The 20,754-nt window shown below is 40.8% G+C and overlaps 1 protein-coding gene across 3 annotated transcripts in view; it reads left to right on the top strand.

Annotated features, from left to right (window-relative positions):
- LOC126258990 (leukocyte tyrosine kinase receptor-like) overlaps positions 1–20,754 on the top strand; it is a 717,375-nt gene that overhangs the window by 651,180 nt on the left and 45,441 nt on the right. For all 3 annotated transcript variants that reach the window (XM_049955685.1, XM_049955687.1, XM_049955688.1), the window contains exon 21: positions 7,367–7,557. In XM_049955685.1, coding sequence (XP_049811642.1) covers positions 7,367–7,557 — 191 coding nt within the window. The remainder of the gene's footprint in view (positions 1–7,366; positions 7,558–20,754) is intronic.

Genomic DNA, 20,754 nt, shown 5'->3' on the forward strand with positions numbered 1-20,754 from the left:
ATATTGCAGGGAGAGTTCCCACCTGCGCAGTTCAGAAAAGCTGGTGTTGGTTGCAAGGATCTAGATGGCACAGGCGGTGAAGCAGTCATTGAAATGAAGAATGACGTGTTGGGTGGAGTGCTAAGCAACAGGTTGATCCAGTTGTTTCTTGGCCACAGCTTATTGGTGGCCATTCATGCAGACAGACAGCTTGTTGTTTGTCAAGCCATGTAAAATGCAGCACAGTGGTAGCAGCTTAGCCTGTAGATCACGTGACTTGTTTCATATGTAGCCCTGCCTTTGATGGGATAGGTATTGTTTGTGACTGTACTGGAGTAGGTGGTGGTGGGAAGATGTATGGGACAGGTCTTGCATCCATGTCTATTAGAGAGATATGAGCCATGAGGCAATGGACTGGGATCAGGGGTTGTGTAGGGATGCATGAGGATATTATGTATGTTCAATGGGTGGTGGGATACCACTATAGGAAGGGTGGGAAGGATAGCAGGTAGGATATATCTCCTTTCAGGGCACAATGAGAGGTAGTCAAAACCCTGTTGGAAAATGTACTTCAGTTGCTCCAGTCCTAGGTGGTAGTAGGTCACAAGCGGGATGCTCCTCTGTGGCTGGACGGTGGGGCTTTGGGAGGTGTTGGGTGACAGGAAAGATCGGGCATGAGTGATCTGTTTTCATATAAGGTTGGGAGGGTAATTATGATCTGTAAAGGTCTCAGTGAGACCCTCGGTATATTTCAAGAGGTACTGCTCGTAACTACAGTTGCCATGGCCTTGTGTGATTGGCCTGTATGGAACGAACTTCTTGGTATGGAACGGGTGGCAGCTGTCGAAGTGGAGGTATTGCTGGTGGTTGGTAGGTTTGATACGGACGGAGGTACTGATGTAGCCATCTTTGAGGTGGAGGTCAACATCTAGGAAGGTATCTTGATGGGTTGAGTAGGACCAGGTGAGCAAATGGGGGAGAAAGAGTTGAGGTTCTGGAGGAATGTGAATAGGGTGTCCTCACCCTCACTCCAGATCACAAGGACGTCATCAATGAATCTGAACCAGGTGAGGGGTTTGGGATTCAGGGTGTTTAGGAAGGATTCCGCTGGATGGCCCATGTATATGTTGGGCAAGTGCCCATACCTGTAAGTCAGATTTGTTTGTAGGTAATGCCTTCAAAGAAGAAGTAATTGGTGGGTGAGAATACAGTTGTTCATGGTGACTAGGAAGGAGATGGTTGGTTTGGAATTTATCGGGCATTGTAAAAGGTAGTGTTCAGTAGTGGTAAGGCCACGGGCATTAGGTTCAAAAATGGCTCTGAGCACTATGGGACTTAACTGCTGTGGTCATCAGTCCCCTAGAACTTAGAACTACTTAAACCTAACTAACCTAAGGACATCACACACATCCATGCCCGAGGCAGGATTTGAACCTGCGACCGTAGCAGTCGCACGGTTCCGGACTGCGCGCCTAGAACCGCGAGACCACCGCGGCCGGCGGGCATTAGGGATGTTAGTGTAAGAGAGGTGGCATCAGTTCTGATGCGGAGGGAACCATATGGTAAAGGAACAGCAACTGTGGAGAGTCGGAGGAGGAAATGGTTGGTATCTTTCACATAGGAGGGTAGGTTGCAGGTAATAGGCTGAAGGTGCTAGTGTACAAGAGCAGAGATTCTTTCAGTGGGGGCACAGTAACCGGTGACAATGGGGCCTTCTGGGTGATGGGGTTTATGGTCTTTATGAAGCATGTAAAAGTTAGGAGTGCAAGGAATGGTAGAGGTGAGGAGAGAGGTGGACTCCGGGGAGAGGTTCTGGGAAGGGCCTAAGGATTTGAGGAGAAACTGGAGATACTACTGGATTTCTGGAATGGAGTCACTGTGACAGGGTTTGTAGATGGATAAATCTGACAGTTGCCAGAGTCCTTCTTCCATGTAATACTTGCAGTTCTAAACAACAGTGGTGGAGCCTTGTCAGCGGGTAGGATTATAAGGTCGGGGTCTGTTGTTCGGTGGTGGATTGCGGATCTTTCTGCATGTGTAAGATTAGTTTGCATGTTGAGGGATTTTGGGAATGATGGTGAGACAAGGTTCAAGGTTAAGAAATTCTGGCAAGATAATGGGTAGTTTGGGGGCAGTGGGGTGGATCACAGTTTGATGGAGGAGTGAACTGAGTCAGGCAAGTTCAGCATTGGTCTTTGGTTGAGTCTGATTGGTAGGGTTGATGGCAAAGAAGTGTTTCCACTGCAGAGACTGGGAGAAGGAGAGAAGGTCTGTAACAAGTCCTGCATGGTCGAATTTGGGTTGGGGCGAAAGGTGAGTCATTGAGAAAGGACTGAGACTCCTGCAGGGCCAAGGCTTTTTGAGGAAAGGTTCATGACTGTGTTTTGGGTCTGTTTAGGTTCTGAATTCCATGTGGTGGTGAGAGGGAGTTTTAGATGGTGGGGTAAGTGTAGTAAGTCTTTGAGACAGGGTTTGTCAGCTATGAGGGAACACGAGGTAGGTTTGGAGGTTGTAGTAAAGGTGGCGGACAGTGGTAGTCCAAGGTGGGAACAGGAAGTGAGCAGGCTGGAGAGTTTTTTGTGGTGGCGTTGTGCATGTTGCTCTAGTTCCTGGAGGGCAAGAGTTTCAGTGTGTATTACAGGATTCAAGAATTTGAGATTGTGTAGAAGGAGAATTTTATGGATAGAGAGAAGGTATTGTGAGGAGGTTTAGGCATGATTGATATAGTGTTGTAGGACTAGTTTGGTGAGGGCTAAGGATTGTGGGAATCTGAACAGATGGAGGTCATTGTGGAAGGAAGGGGGCAGCCAGATATGGGTAATTTGATGGTAAGGCCATTTGGAGGGATTCCATGACCCAAGCAACAACGCAGGAACACTATGTGGGACTGGTTTCTGGATAGCAATAAGGAAACTTTCCTGTATTGATGCAGATGGAAGGAGCAAGGATCCATGGTGGTGGAAAAACTCGGAAAAATACATAAATAACGTAGAATTATGTCCAAAAAAATTCGCAAAAATACACTGGAGCATGTGGGAAAAATAACGAAAAGGAATAAATTGATGAAGTAATGGGAAACAAGTTGAAATCTGATAGAGTAGGCTAATAGTGGAATACCAACTGCAAATGGTGTGAAGTCACAATGAGATCAAATGAAAAATAAAAATATTTTTCATGTATGTTGCAGTTCCGTGGCTAGATAAGAGTCAAAAGGGGGTTAGCAGAAGTGACTAGATTAGGTGAAATTAGTAGGTGTGAGCTGGAATACAGACGGGAGGGAGTGGGGGGAGGGGAGAGGTTGATAGGATGAGATACAAGTTTGTGTTGCACAGGAATGGTGTAAGAAAAACACATGAAAATATGTGAGTGTGACGCAGGAAGAGTGATCAGATGGAAGGTTTAGGATTAATGATACTGACAGGTGTAATGTGCGACATAAGATGCTGCATCAACAATCGGCATGGTCTTGTAGCTGTCTATTGTGTGCAATTGAGACAGTTGATACAGTGTGGGCTGTAAGTGGAGTATATAGTGCAGGTTGTAATGTGACAAGAGAAACAGAGGAAAGAAGGACAGACGTGAAGTATAGTAACCAATGAAAGTAAACATGCAGGACTTGTTAAAGATCTTCTCTCCTTCTCCCAATCCCTACAGTGGAAACACTTTCTTGCCACTAGCCCTACCAATCATACCACACCAAAGACCAGTGTCGAACCTTGCCTGACTTGGTTCACTCCCCCGTCCATCCGTGATCCACTGCCCCCAAATCACCCACTGTTAGTTTTCCAGAATTTCTTAACCTCAAACCTTGGCTCACCATCATTCCCCAAATCCCTCAACATGCAAACTAATCTTACATACATAGAAAGATCCACAATCCACCACCAAAAAACTGATCCCAACCTTATAATCCTACTCACTGACAAAGGCTGCACCAATTTTGTTTTGCACGACAAGGATTATATGTCAGAAGGATTCCTACAGCTGTCACATTCATACACCTACAAACTCTGCCACAGTAACTGCATTCCAGAAATCCAGCAGGATCTCCAGTCTCTCCTCAAGTCTTCAGGCCTGTCCCAAAACCTCTCCCTGGAGTCCATCTCCCTCCTCACCCCTACCATTCCCTGCACTCCTATCTTCTACATGCTTCCTGGTCCATAAACCCAACCACCCAGGATGCCTCATTGTGGCCAGTTACTGTATCCCCACTGAGAGAATCTCAGCTCTTGAAGACCGACAACTTCAGGCTATTACTCACAACTAACCCGCCTATATAAAAGATACCAATCACTTCATCCACAAACTCTCCACAGTTCTTCTCCTTAACCAAACGATTCCCTGCTCATAACTGTTGACACCACCTCCCCTTACACTAACATCCCTAATGCCAATGGCCTTACCGATATTGAACACTACCTTTCCCAATGCCCCATGGATTCCAAACTAATCACCTCCTTCCTAGTTTCCATGACCAACTATATCCTCACCCACAATTACTTCCCCTGTGAAGGCTTTATCCAGTTACAAATCCGGGGTACAGTTATGGGCACCCACATGGTGCCATCTTATGCCAACATATTCATGGTCCATCTATAGGAATCCTTCCTAAACACCCTGAAGCCCAAACACCTCACCTGCTTCAGATTCTTGATGACATGTTTGTGATCTGGGTAGAGGGTGAGGACACCCTGTGCATTTTCCTCCAGAACCTCAACACCTTTTCCCCCATTCCCTTCACCTGGTCCTACACTACCCATCAAGCCACCTTCCTCAAAGTTTCCTCCGTCTCAACAAATGTCTGTCCATATCAAACGTATCAACCATCAACAATACCCCCACTTTGAGGACTGCCACTCATTCCATACCAAGAAATTCCTTCCATACAGCCTACTCACTCATGGCCGTTGCATCTGCAGAGATGAGCAGTCCCTCTTGAAAATACCGAGGGTCTCACTGAGGCCTTTACACATGATAATTACCCTCCCAACTTTGTACAAAACAAATTTCCCATGCCTTATCTTTCCAGTCACCCTACGACTCCCAAAGCCCCCCTGTCTGGCCGCAAAGGAGCATTCCCCTTGTGACTCATTACCATCCAGGACTGGAGCAACTGAGGGAGAAATGTCCTACCCTCTATCCTTCCCAATCCTCCCACAGTGGTATTTGCCACCAACCAAACATACACAATAAGCTCGCACATCCCTACACAGTCCCTGCTACCAACACCATACCTCATGGCTCATATCCCTGTAATGGACCTAGATGCAAGACCAGTCCCATACATTCTCACACCACCACCTACTCCAGTCTGTTCACAAACATCAACATGGTCATGACGACCAACAAGCTGTCTGTCCACATGAATGGCCACCAACAAACTGTGGCCAAGAAACAACTGGACTGCTCTCTTGCTGAGCAAGCTGCCCAACATGACATTCTACATTTCAGCTTCACAGCCTGTGCCATGTGGATCCTTCCCACCAACACCAGCTTTTCTGAACTGCACATGTGGGACCTGTCCCTGCAGTATATCCTAAATTCCCATAACCCTCCTGGCCTCAACCACCGTTAGTCACTATCCTTACCCATTTAGTCCTTCGCTGTTTTCATTCCAGAACTACACAGCCCTCTACTACACCAACATAACCAATCTTTTTACTTCTCTCCTTCTTTACTAAGTCTCCCCCCCCCCCCCCTCCTCTACTCCACCCTCTGTCTAACCTCCTGATTGCACCTAGCTGCCCCACTCTCCACCTGATCCCTGCACGCCCCCAGCAGCTCTTTAATGTCTCCCATCCCTAACCTGCTATCCCTCCCCTCCCCCCCCCCTCCAGTTGTCTCTCCCATAATGCCCTGCATAATAAATAAGTGTTTGTAGTCATTTAGTGAACTCTAAGCTAGAAGACGTAATAATATTAAGATGAATGTATGTACCGGTGCTATTTATGTATGTATGTATTTATTTGAACAACACTTTTGGAGTTTGGAGAGTGATAAATCAACTTTGACTTTGCTTCTTTATGCAGTGTGTGTGTTGTGTGTTGTGTGTGTGTGTGTGTGTGTGTGTGTGTGTGTGTGTGTATTCTACAATGACATTAGGCAAAGTCATCAGCTCAGTCACTACTTACAAGAAATGAAAATAAATAAATAAAAAGAAATATGGCCGACTAGCAGCTATAAGTGCTACACCATTGACGAAAGCACAGCATTTGACAATATTTATTTACTTTACTTAGACCCTTCTTTATGTGACGTTCAATGTTCTGCCTGCAAAGCATGATGAAGAAACTTAAAATTACATAGCAGAATATTTTACTCCGCAATTAAGTATATGATGTTGCAAAACTGCCTGACAGGTTACAATAGTAAGAGTGATGAAACTCTCCATTAATTTCATAATTTGGAAAAAAAAAATCATAAATGGCTACAAAAGATGATTCACTCATTATGTGATTATCCAGATCACTTTGTCTACCCCAAAAGCACATCACCATTGGCACAGCAGTTATTACACAAAATAGTATCCCCATTGACTGCACAAATTTCACATTATAATAAATGTCAGCAGTTTATTTCTTTTTCACCAACAAAAAATGGTTCATGTTGCACACTTTGCAGTCTGTAAGATTTGTGATTGCAAGTGGTCATCCCATTCTTTGTTATATATTTCACTTGATGAATACTGACCCTCTCTGCATATTCTTCAATTCAATAAACTTTACCAACAGCTGTATACTTTAGGTTATTTTATTTTACTTCAAATGCAGCAAGTTTTGGCAATTCATTTTGCCATCTTCAGGCCCCATACACTTTTTGAATCAATGAGCTTATTGTATAACATCATAAAACTGGATACCATGATTCCAAATCATTGTGCAGCTGATACATACGAAAGCGTGGCACGAAAGCGTTAGTCAGTTGGTGCCATGCTTTCATTTGAATCAGTTGCACAATGATTGGGATTCACAGTATCCAGTTTTATGCTGCTATACGATAAGCTCATTGATTAAAAAAAAAAAAAAAAGTATGAGGCCTGAAGATGGCAAAATGAATTGCTGAAACTGGTTGCATTTGAAATAAAATAAAATAACATAAAGTATACGGCTGTTGGTAAAGCTTATTAAATTGAAAAGTATGAACGAGCCAATGTCTCCTGGCCATAATGGACTGACAGAGACTAACTGCATATTGTCTTACAGTAAACATTCAGTTTGAAGATCAAAGCTATTTTCTAAATGAGCATATATTGGAAATATGAATTCCAGATTCTTGTACTTCTAAATATTTATGGTGACTTATTTATGTGCAAAATATTTGTGATTCTTTAGCATTTCATTTAATTATATCATAATTTGGATATCCAAAAGTGGAAACTCATTTTCAGGAACGCCCTTCTCCATTAACAATGAAGGATCTTCTGTCCTGTGCAATAGATGTAGCTAAAGGCTGTAAATATATGGAAGACCTTAGATTCATACACCGAGATATTGCAGCAAGAAACTGTCTATTAACAACAAAAGGACCTGGAAGGGTTGTAAAAATAGCAGACTTTGGAATGGCAAGAGATATTTACAGGTAATTTTGTCATTTCATGTGATGTAAAATGTTTTCACCTGTTTGCTCTTCACATTGCAGCATGGTGTTATAGAATGCATGTAGGTAACCATGATGTGTTTATAAATCGTGTGAGGTTGTTTGTGCCTTGTATACTTTCAGTTACCATAGTATAAATCAATTTTCATTTTATGTAGTGGTATATTGTGGAAATCACTGTCAGTCCTTCTTCTTTTAAAAGTGGGTATTTCTCTCTCCATATTTCCTAAATGAAGGACTATTATTCATTATGTTCTATTCATTCCCATGTTGTTCGCTCAGACTTCTGTAGGAACAAACAAATAAAATCTATTGACTTCCAATTCCTTTTGTTAGTTGACCAACTCCTTATTTTGTGAACACTGAAATCTTGTTTCCAAACACAGTGCTATTACGGCAGACGTAAGTATTGATATTTTGCCAATCTCTTGTGATTATTAATTTACATGTAGAGAAGAGTCAAATGTTTGCAACAATTGGTATGGTAACAGAAAACCATCATGAAATACAAGTAGTGATTAGAAGGAAAGGTAATCACTTGGCATATGGATGAAGTGTTGGGAAGTAGATAGTAAATTCTCTGTCTGTCTCAGATATGGCCTTGATAACAATCAAATTTGGTTTTTGTTATCCTGGTATATATTGCACAATAACGTAAGTCAAGGGTCAGCTTTATACAGAGAAGGTTTTTTTTTACATGTCTTTGAATTATAATCATGCTGTATGTTTTGTTCAAATTAATGAATTAGTTATACTATCATAAAATTGTTACTTTTTGGTAGTGGAAAACCAGGCAGTGTTGCTAAAATTTAAAAAGGAGTCTGATCATTTTCAGCTATTAAAAGGGCATGTGTGAACTACTTTGATCTCTAGTAAGTTCTGGATACTACGAAGACTAATGCTTTATCACTAGGAAGCTGGGAGATATCTAATATCACCTCTTTCATGTGCCAATGCCAGTCTCGTCTTATCGTAACACCAGACCTCCCAAAGGAGACAGTACAAAGAGGGGAGAAATATTCGGAAAGTTGATATACATATAAGCACTAATTCATTTGGCATCACTAATCTTTCCAAAAACTAAAGTTATTACAGTATACTTATTTGGCATTTTAGATATGCTATCATAATTGAGACTACCAAGCTAGGTTGTGAGCTGTCTGTTTCTGGTTAAAATATTATCGAAAACAATGCTCACGCCACTATAGTCAGTAAACAGAGAGTTGTTATGCCTTCATCAGTTTATTATCTCATTGAAATGTGCCCACACATATTTAGATGAAAGGCCATTTTACCCTTCTGTTTATTTCTCTTTCTGTCCCTCAACTTGTCTTCTTCAACTATCCTAAACACAAAACTCGTAAATGGGTTTATGACCTCATTGATAATTTGTACTTTTCCAATGTTTTCATTACACATTGTATTAGTCTTATTGCAACTGATTTTGGGCCAGTTTTTAAACTTCCTCTATAAAGTTTTTCCATTTGTGGTTGAAGTTCATCTGCAGTAGCAGCAAACAATACTTTTACATTTATATCCATTCTCTTCAAACTGTTGTGAAGTGCATAGCGGAAGATACATCCCATTCTGCCCTGTATTAGAGTTTCTTCCCATTCAAGTTTCATATGGAATGTAGGAAGAGTGGCTGGTTTAGTACCTCTGTGTGTGCTGTAATTAGTGTAATCTACACTCCTGGAAATGGAAAAAAGAACACATTGACACCGGTGTGTCAGACCCACCATACTTGCTCCGGACACTGCGAGAGGGCTGTACAAGCAATGATCACACGCACGGCACAGCGGACACACCAGGTACCGCGGTGTTGGCCGTCGAATGGCGCTAGCTGCGCCGTCAGTGTCAGCCAGTTTGCCATGGCATACGGAGCTCCATCGCAGTCTTTAACACTGGTAGCATGCCGCGACCGCGTGGACGTGAACCGTATGTGCAGTTGACGGACTTTGAGCGAGGGCGTATAGTGGGCATGCGGGAGGCCGGGTGGACGTACCGCCGAATTGCTCAACACGTGGGGCGTGAGGTCTCCACAGTACATCGATGTTGTCGCCAGTGGTCGGCGGAAGGTGCACGTGCCCATCGACCTGGGACCGGACCGCAGCGACGCACTGATGCACGCCAAGACTGTAGGATCCTACGCAGTGCCGTAGGGGACCGCACCGCCACTTCCCAGCAAATTAGGGACACTGTTGCTCCTGGGGTATCGGCGAGGACCATTCGCAACCGTCTCCATGAAGCTGGGCTACGGTCCCGCACACCGTTAGGCCGTCTTCCGCTCACGCCCCAACATCGTGCAGCCCGCCTCCAGTGGTGTCGCGACAGGCGTGAATGGAGGGACGAATGGAGACGTGTCGTCTTCAGCGATGAGAGTCGCTTCTGCCTTGGTGCCAATGATGGTCGTATGCGTGTTTGGCGCCGTGCAGGTGAGCGCCACAATCAGGACTGCATACGACCGAGGCACACAGGGCCAACACCCGGCATCATGGTGTGGGGAGCGATCTCCTACACTGGCCATACACCACTGGTGATCGTCGAGGGGACACTGAATAGTGCACGGTACATCCAAACCGTCATCGAACCCATCGTTCTACCATTCCTAGACCGGCAAGGGAACTTGCTGTTCCAACAGGACAATGCACGTCCGCATGTATCCCGTGCCACCCAACGTACTCTAGAAGGTGTAAGTCAACTACCCTGGCCAGCAAGATCTCCGGATCTGTCCCCCATTGAGCATGTTTGGGACTGGATGAAGCGTCGTCTCACGCGGTCTGCACGTCCAGCACGAACGCTGGTCCAACTGAGGCGCCAGGTGGAAATGGCATGGCAAGCCGTTCCACAGGACTACATCCAGCATCTCTACAATCGTCTCCATGGGAGAATAGCAGCCTGCATTGCTGCGAAAGGTGGACATACACTGTACTAGTGCCGACATTGTGCATGCTCTGTTGCCTGTGTCTATGTGCCTGTGGTTCTGTCAGTGTGATCATGTGATGTATCTGACCCCAGGAATGTGTCAATAAAGTTTCCCCTTCCTGGGACAATGAATTCACGGTGTTCTTATTTCAATTTCCAGGAGTGTAGTATTCATGGTATCTAGGGATATACACAAGTATTTGTAGACAGTCTGCATTTTCCTATATCCTACCAATGAACCAAAGTCTGCCACCTTCTTTATTTTCCAATGAGTCTATATGATCATTCTATTTCATATCCCCATGAACTGCTACACCATCTGTTTGCATGAGTTGTCTGATACCAGTAGAGATACATTGCTATTTTACTCATAGGATACTACTTTACTGCATTTTTTTGCATGAAATATTTAAATTTCTGAACATTAAACACAAGTCGTGCTTGGATCATTTAGAAACTACATCAATCTCTGTCTATATTTGTGCTCTCCCTACCCCCACCCTCTCCACCTCTCAAGAGTAGTACCTTGTTATAGGTAACTGCATTATGGACACAAATTCTGTGGTTACTATTAATAGTGTCTACCAGGTGATTCGTATACAACATGAACAGCAAGGATCCCGAAACATTTCCTTGCACTACACCTGAAGTGACTTCTACATGTGTCAATGACACTCCATCCAAAATGTCATGTCTCATACTTCTTACAAAGAAAGCCTCAACCCAATCAAAGAAATCTGTATACCCTCAATGATTGTATGTTTGTAAATAAGTATTGATGTGATACTCAGTCAAATGTGTCTTATAGAAGTCAAGAAATAATACATCCACTTGATTACTTTTATCCATGGCCTTCAAGAAACCGCGAGCGAAAAGCACATGTTAGATATCACTTTACTGATATTTTGACAGTCCATGCTGGTGGGCGTGGAAGAAGTTTGAGAAACCTCATCAAGTTTTACTCTATATAGACAGAGCACAAAAATATTTCCCTGGTCTTACATAAAAGTATAAATCAATGGTGTCAGCTATTTTCATTATTAACAGGAACATTTCCTCCTAATAGCAGTGGATCATCTCTGACTAAGTGATATATTGCTACTGGAATAACTTCTTTAGCACCAAATAAGTAGCAGCAGTATCTGATTAAATTTGTATAGTTGGGTAATGCACTTTAAATAATTAACTGTGAAAATATACATCACATACTCCTAACTACTTGTGCTTTGTTCCTTACTAGGGTACTAGTTGGGGATTAACAGGGCATGCATGTTCCACAACATTTGGGAACACTGCAGTTTTCAACTCCATGTGGATTCAGTGCTGCTCCAGTACCTGCAAATTTACATAACTGTTCTGTTGTGTCTGATGTGAAGTTTATCTTTTACATACAAGTTTGTTAATGTGATTACAGTTCAACCATAAACGTTGTTGTGCTAAACTACACTATCATTTGTACCATCTGCTGTGGGGTTTCCATATTATTTGTCTGGTCTGTGATAACTTCCTCTGCTGATATGAACTGGGAGATCAAGAGAAGTCTGAGTAGGTCTTTTATTTTGATTAAGTGATACTGCAAGGTAAGATAAAGAGGCTTGGGCAGATTAGGCTACCATGAACAGCTACATGAAACGAATCTTCAGATATATTCAGAGAAATGAGAGGAATCAGTTGTAAAGTGAGACTTACTCCTATTTGATTGCAGAATCAGTGAAGGATATGCAGTGCAGTGCATACCTTCTTACCTTCTTACCTCCGTCATAACATATTGCAATGTTTCAAGGACAAAATTTCTGTTTGTATATGATATTAGTCTGGTAATTGTGGTTTTCATGCCAGTGGCCACTGAATTAATAAGTTATAGTTATTGAACAAGAGTTTTATATGAGTGATTAGGGACAAGATAACAGGCCTTGTGTGCAATATATACCACAACCTAGAATTCCCATCTATAAATTGTGTTCTGGGATGAATTTGTTGTTTATAGATGGAATAGAAAATTGTTCTTTGCCTTTATATTGCATGAAACAGAGTATCCTCCAACAATCATATTTGGACCCATACATCAAATTTAACTTCACCAAGTAAAAGCATATCAGTATCTATTTCATGTATAAAGTTCTGTTGTAAAGCTTATAATAAATGAGAAAGTTGTGAAATGTCCAACTCTGATGACAGAGTGGACTATTTTCTGTTTGAGGTGCATATAAATTATTGTTGGTTATAGTCTCACAGTAAAAAGAAAAATAGAGCACATATGACTATAACTGAGGTTTATGTTATTCAAAATGGTAAACTGTTTATTTAAGTTGTCACCATTGACAGACTTTGACAAATAATTTACATTTACTGTTTTATTTATTTTTTCATTTGCTTCTGTAAATGATAAGTTATAATGATGATTTCCCTTCAAGTTTTTCAGCTGACACATAAGAGTCTTCTTATCTCCTGCCTGACTGTAACTTGGCTCTGAGGAATAAGAGAATGGGGAAGTATCCATTTGGCAGGTTTTGTTTGTTTGTTTTGTTACTGCTAATTTCTTGCAGTCACAGGATGTGTGTGTGTGTGTGTGTGTGTGTGTGTGTGTGTGTGTGTGTGTATGTGTGGGGGGGGGGGGGCACACATCACCTTGGTTGCAGTTAATTGGTCATCTATTCAACCTGAATAACTCTATCTGAAATAAAATACAAATTTCAGGACTAGTTCCTGGGAGAAAACTATTGTTTCCATTCTTTCTTTGCCTATTTTATTTTGATTTTGTTCTGTCAGTGTTTCTGCATTTTCGTATATTATTCTGTTATTTACTGCTGTTACTTTATTATTTTTATCATCAAACTCTGTTAAATCATAATGTCACTTTCATAAATCTTCTTTATGCATTTCCTTGTTCTCTTTCAAGAATTTGGTTTGTAGTAAAACACATGTCTAGCCATTTAATAGGGCATTTGGGGAAAAGTAATGAGTGATAGAAAACAAAATCATCTGAACTTTGTCCAAGTCCATGCTATGTTAATGAATACAAGAAAACAGGATGTTGGAGGTGAATAATTTAGTTTTTTATCACTAATAAATGAAAATATTAAAAGCTAAGCAAAAATCAAGGAGCTGCATTAAAATGAGACAAAAATAGTAAGTAATTAATTTAATTAATGTAGTCATTTTATATCAATATGGTGAATCACAATCATTAGATCCCTGATCCACCAGTTTAATTTACTTATCCTGTTGAAAATGAATACACCTAGATTTCACCTATATAATTTAACTGCCATCAAGCCTACTGTTATTTCTTGTCTTTTCCCATGAAGAAGAGTAGCATCTAAAAACCATCTTGCCTACTGTTCTTTTTTCAATTTTCCTAAGGGTATGAGTAGCTTCTAAAATGGAAGAAATGCTCAATAGTTGTTTCTACAAGAAGAATAACTGTATAAACTTTGATGTCCCAATAGACCCATCATTTACAAACAACCAATCATTTACAAACATTCGAGACATCATTAGGGATTTTGAAATGCAGTCCATAGCTTTCCTACTAAACATTACATACATGTATATTAAATTTGCCATACAAGATTGTAGAATGCTCATAGAGGTAATGAATAGTCAACTCATTCTACCTGTTTCAACTTCCACTAAAGTTTAATGATAAAAGATTGCAAATTAATATCTGTTGAAGAGCCATGGTACAGGTCATAAGCATGTAAGTTGTGTAACCTAAACTATAATGGAAAACAGCTCATCATTCAATTAAGTGACTGTTGAAAATCACTGGAGTGAGGCACACTACACACTGTTAATCCAGTTCTATATTAGTAGTTTCAGTGAGTGCAGTCTTTGTGTCCCAAAAATAAGCATTTGTAAAAATTAAGAAAAAAATAAAATAAAAATGTTCCCATGTAAAAAGAGGAAACTAAAACAGCAAAACTGGCTGTCTCTGTTCACACCATACACAGTATTGAGCTAGTTAGTGCCCGAGTTAAGGTAGCTTTCCTGCAGTTTTTGTAAGGTGCAGACCTTCACTAGAATGTCATAAGCTTGCTGCTACACATATGTGAATGTTTCCTGTGACAACCCCTGCAGAAATTAGATGTCCTTATTAATATCTAGATATTGGACAATACATTGCTGCTTTTGTGAATTGCTTCAGTTGAGAACGCATTGCTTTTTACTTGGTAAAAAATAACTGTAATTATTTTCCTTAAAGCAAGAAGTGTCGATTTTCTGAACTGAGTTTCACACTGTACACCTACTGCTAGTGAAAGGTGGTTCTTAGTATCAGAGTGAGTCTGAGCATCAAGTTGAAATTATAGTGATGATTATTTGTTTTTCAACATGGCTCTTCTCCTTTCCAAACTTTCAAAACCAACACCCATGTAATATCCATCAAAGTTGAACTTCTTATTATCTTATTTTAGTTCTCCAATTATTGCAGCTTGATTTTTTATCATTTTCAATAGTAAAATTGCCCTTTAATCATATGATTTATTGTTTATTATTTTCTAGCTTTTACTGAATGAAATAATTCTTCTATTTCCAAATACCATTGAATTTTTAGTTTGTATATGTGAGTACAAACATCTGGTTTGAGCAGTGTTCATACTATATCTAAATTTCACAAGACTTTCACTCATTTATTCATCATTAACATCATTATTTTGCATGTTAATTGAAGTGCATGGGGATGGAGTACTCTGAGGTCCTTCTTGACACTGTGCAGTGTTGGTAGCCCCAACCAGAATGTACTGTGACATAGGAATCTGTGCTGTGGTACTCATCCACTACACACCACACAAGGAGTACCTCAAACAAAATAATAGAAATGCAGATCAAATATTTGAACATCTATGTATAAATAACAACTTTCTGCATTTCTCCTGCCCAATTTCTGTATTATTAAAATTATAATAAAATTAGTTGTACATATGTTTGCTCGTTTATAGGTGATAGGTAGGATAGATAGTTAAATTTCTGTGTTCTGGCACTGATGGGCTAATTGGGTCCAACCAACTGCCATGTCATCTTCCAGAGGCATCATCAGAAGCAACATGGAGGCACATGTGGTCAGCACATCATTCTCCTTATTGTTGTCAGGTTTCTTGATCTTCATACCACTACTAATCATTTGAGTAGATCCTCAGTTGGCCTCTTAAGGCATTGGGCACTCCATACCAGTCCTCCCACCAAGGAAAAATCCGTGGCAGTACTGGGAATTGAATTCAGATGTCCCACATGGCAGTCAGCTGCTATGACCACTTAGCTATGGAGGTGGACCTACAGATGACAAAGGTACAGAAATTCTTGCATCTAGACTCATGGTCTAGGGGTAGTGTATCTGACTAGCAACCAAAACTTCATGGGTCCTGAGTGGGAACCCAGTTACTGCTTAAATTTTGAATAAAAATCATTTGCAATGGCAGCCAAAGATTTCTGACATTAAAAGTCACCCTCATTCTGCCAACTGCCATGTCAAAGAGGGCAGAGGAGCGGTCAGAGGTTCAGGGCACTCTCTTGCCCTTGGGGTGATAAATTGTACCTAAAAGGTGGAAGAATCAACTATCATTAACAGCATGAGGATATAGAAGGCAACTTGTGTATCCACAAGACATATGGCCTGTGGTTGAAAAAGTGTCATGGTGATCCCTTGATTCTCAAAAGATCTGGCTCTCCTAGAGGGGATTGCCAAGGGAGATGTGACTACAAGAAAAATATAGAATAACCAACAATGGGGTAACATTTTATGAATCAGAATGTGGAGTGTGAAAAACGTGAACGTAAGAAAGCTATAAAATCTGAACTGAACAAAGGCTCAATCTAGTATAGTGGATGCCAGTAAGTGAAATGGAAAGAAGATAAGTACTTGTGGTCAGATGAATATAAGGTAATATCAACAGCAGCAGAAAATATTATAGTGGGAGTAGGAATAGTTATGAATAGGAAAGAGGGCAGAGAGAGCTACTGTGACAATTTCACTGATAGTCTTACTTTCATCAGATTTGACAGCAAACCAATGCTGACAGTGACACTTCAGGTAGGTACATGTGCCGATGTCACAAACAGAAGATGGATAGATAAAGTATATGAGGATACTGAATGGGAAACCCAGGATGTAAAGGGAGATGAAATCTAATAATCATGGGGGAGTGGAATGCAGTTGTAGGGGAAGGAATAGAAGAAAGATTTCCATGAGGATATGATCAAGGCCAGGGGTCTGCAAATATTTTAGCCTAAGGGCCACACTGACTCATCCACTAAGTCCTAGGGGTCAAGAACTGGATATAATCTAAGTTTTCTTGAGACCTGATACCCTAGGACTGCTCGGAACTCCTTGATACAATCCAGAAGTTTTTGTGAAGCTTACCACTGCTGCCCATCTTTACGAACAGACAGTGAGTGGCACTACAGTCATCATTATGCAGTAAACGACTTTTTGCTTGACCTTGAACTGTGGCCTTATTTAATTTCTTATACATTGCTGCAAATAAATACTCCTTGTGGAGGTCATTACACTGAACTTTCACAAAATCTTTTTATTTCTGTGCATCTTTAAAACATCACAGCAAATGGTTAGATCGTAACATGAGAAGCATATGGTATCAGCACTTAATTATATCTTCCCACCACAACATTCCTCACCACGTGGCAGCAATAGTGGTTCTTTGAAACAGCAAAGCTTCCATCCACAAATCAGGACAGTTTGAGAAAGCACCGCTTGGCAAAACTTGGCATGCCCTTTTCTCACATGATATGCTACGAACTATGGATGAAGGGCAAAAGGCAGATTTCCAAAAGCAATTTGACATGGTGCCCCATTGCAGGCTGTTAATAAATGTATGAGCATATAGAATAGGTTCCCAGGTATGTGAGTGGCTTTGTAGACTTCTTAAGTAATAGAATCCAGTATTTTGTCCTCGGTGGCAAGTGTTCATCAAAGACAAGGGTCAGGAGTGGTCCAGGGAAGTGTGATAGGACTGCTGTTGCTCTCTATATACATAAATGATCAGTAAGGTATCATGTTGAGTGACTGTAGTAGGATACAAGATGACTTCACAAAATTTCTAGTTGATGTGATGAATGGCAGCTAGCTCTAAATGTAGAATAATGTAAGTTAATTCATATGAGTGAGTAAAACAAACCTGTAAAGTTGAAATCCATCATTAGTTGTGTTCTGCTTGACACAGTGATGTTTATCTGGGCATAATGTTGTAAAGCAGTATGAAATGGAATGAGAATGTAAGGATTGTATAAGGGACAGCAAATGGTCAGCTTTGGTTTATTGGGAGAATTTTGCAAAAAGAGTGGTTCATCTGTAATGTAGACTGCATGTAGAACACTAATGCGACCTATTCTTGAGTATTGCTCAAGTTTTTGTGTTCCACATCAGACCTGATTAAAAGAAGACATCAAAGCAATTCAGAGTCAGGCTGTTACCTGCATGTTTGAACAGCATGCTTGTATTACAGAGATGCTGCAGGAACTCAAATGGGAATCACTGGATGGAAGGTGACATTCTTTCTGAGAAATGCTAGTGAGAAAATTTAGAGAAACGGCATTTGAAGCTGACTGCAAAATGATTCTACTGCTGCCAACATACATTTCACCTAAAGACCTGAAAGATAGATAAGACGAATTGGTGCTCATATGGAGGCTTACAGACAGTTGTTTCTCCCTCTCTCTCTTTGCAAACAGAATAGAAAAGGAAATGATTAGTAGTGGAGCAGGGTACCATCCACCTCACACTGTATGGTGGCTTGCAGAGTATATATGTAGATGTAGATCTTGTTCCATGCAGTCACCAATGGCATGGTGCAAGAAAAGTTTGACAGACTATAGTTCATCATACCATCATACTGTAGAGTTGAATTATGCACAAATTTTCATTTCACGACTAGCTGCACTTAACGTATTGTTATGACTACTTCAAACAATGCTAAATGTATAACATTGAAACTACAGTTTTTTAGGAAAGATGCAATGTATTTAAATGAATCTTTACCATAGAGGTATATCCAATGAATTTTTTTACTCAGAACCCTTGCTTTTCATATTATTAATTGGCATCATTTTGATACACAATTGGAAAATAAATGGAAACTAGATAGTGAGTGCAGCAATTTTAAAGAACAATGAGGACATCAGTAGTTTGTGATTGGGTCGAGTAATAATATGATGTGAATAATTTGAAATGAAAAAATATCAGTTCTCAAAGAAAACCATATAAAACATCATTTAGAGACCAAACGTTCTAAGAATTATTCCAAATTTACCAGAAGCCAACAGTTACAACATGGAAAACCATTTCCTGATGGCAAATTGATAAATGATGGTACGATTGCAGCAGTTGAAGAAGAGTGTCCAGAAAAAGATAATTTATTTCAAAATATTAGGTTGTCAGCAAACACTGTAGCTTGAAGAGTAAATGATATTTCTGAAATATATTGACTGAATTGTCTGAGAAGACTTGACACTTAGAGTGGTTATCTTTGGCTCTGTATGAGTCAGCAGGTGTTTTGCAAACCGCACAGGTACAGGTGTTGTACACTGAGGTGACAAAAGTCATGGGACAGTGATATGCATATATACAGACTATGGTAGTATCACATATACAAGGTTAAAAAGGCAGTTCATTAGTGGAGCTGTCATTTGTACTCTGGTGATTATGGCTCCCTGGCAGTACTTACCAGACTTTGAATGTGGAACTAGCCACATGGGCCATTACATTTCAGAAATCGTTAAGGAATTCAATAATTTGAGATCAACAGTATCTAGAGTGTGTCAAAATTACCAAGTTTCAGGCATTATCTCTCACCATGGACAATGCAATGGGTGATGGCTGTTACTTAGTGACTGAGAGCAGTGATGTTTGTGTAGGGTCATCAGTGCTAATAGACAATCAACACTGCATGAAATAACCACAGAAATTGATGTGGGATCTGCAATGAAAGTATCCATGAGGAGAGTGTGGCAAAATTTGGCATTAATGGGCTAAGACAACCGAGGTGAGTGCCTTTGCTAACAACATGACACCTCCTGCAACACCTCTTCTGGTCTCATGATTGTATTTGGTGGATGGATCCTGGACACCTGCTCAGGTGAGTGCCAATTTCATCTGGTAACAACTGATGGTGGGCTTCGAGTGTGATGCAGACTCCATAAAGTCATGGACCCAAGTTGTCACTAAGGCAATGTGCAAGCTGGTAGTGGCTCCGTAAAGTTGTGAGTTGTGTTTACAAGGAATGAATTGGACCCTTTGGTCCATCTGAACTGATCATTGATTGGAAGTGGTTACATTTGGCTGCTTGGAGACTATTTGCAGCCATTCATGGACTTCGTGTTCCCAAACAATGATCAAATTTTTATGTGTGGCAATGCACCATGTCACCAGGCCGCAGTTGTTCATTATTGGTTTGAAGAATATTCTGGACAATTCAATCGAATGATTTGGCCACCTAGATTACCCAACATGATTCCCATTGAACATTTATCGGACGTAATGGAGAGGTCAGTTGGGGCACAAAATCTGCACCAGCAACATTTTCCCAATTACGGATAGCTATAGAGGCAGCATGGCTCAACGTTTCTGTACAGGACTTCCAGTGATTTGCTGAGTCCATGCCATGTATAGTAATTGCACTGTGCCAGGCAAAAGGATCTGTAACATAATATTAGGAGAAATCCAAGGACTTTTTGTCACCTCAGTGTGTGTGTGTACAGTAAAGTTTCATGAAATCTCATATAATGAATTGCATCAAAATATTCAGTTACATTATTTATGTCAGTTGGCATGTGTCTTAATTAGTCATAAAAAGAATACCGATTCTTGAACATATTTTGTGTGATTTATTTGCAGTGTAAATTTTATGCTGTACAGTCTTTCTTCACTTAATGAGCATAACTGATTACTGGATCTTACTTATAATTAACATTTATTAAGTGAAACACTTTATTCTACAGGGATCCATGTAGAATAGGTCAATGCATCCCATTCCAAAAAAAATGGGTACTCAAAACAGATTTATAGATCACCAAAGTTAAGCACTGTTGGGCTGGTTCTTGGATGGGTGACCATCTGGTGTGACCAGCGCTGTTGGCAAGCGGGAAGCATTCAGCCCTTGTGTGGCAAACTTAGGAGCTACTTGATTGAGACGTAGTGGCTTCGGTCTCGTAAACTGACATATGGCCGGGAGAGCAGTCTGCTGACCTCATGCCCCTCCATATCCACATCCAGTGACGCCTGTGGGTTGAGGATGACACGGC

The sequence above is a fragment of the Schistocerca nitens genome, chromosome 1, assembly GCF_023898315.1.
Source record: "Schistocerca nitens isolate TAMUIC-IGC-003100 chromosome 1, iqSchNite1.1, whole genome shotgun sequence".
In the NCBI taxonomy this organism is placed as follows: Eukaryota; Metazoa; Arthropoda; class Insecta; order Orthoptera; family Acrididae; genus Schistocerca; species Schistocerca nitens.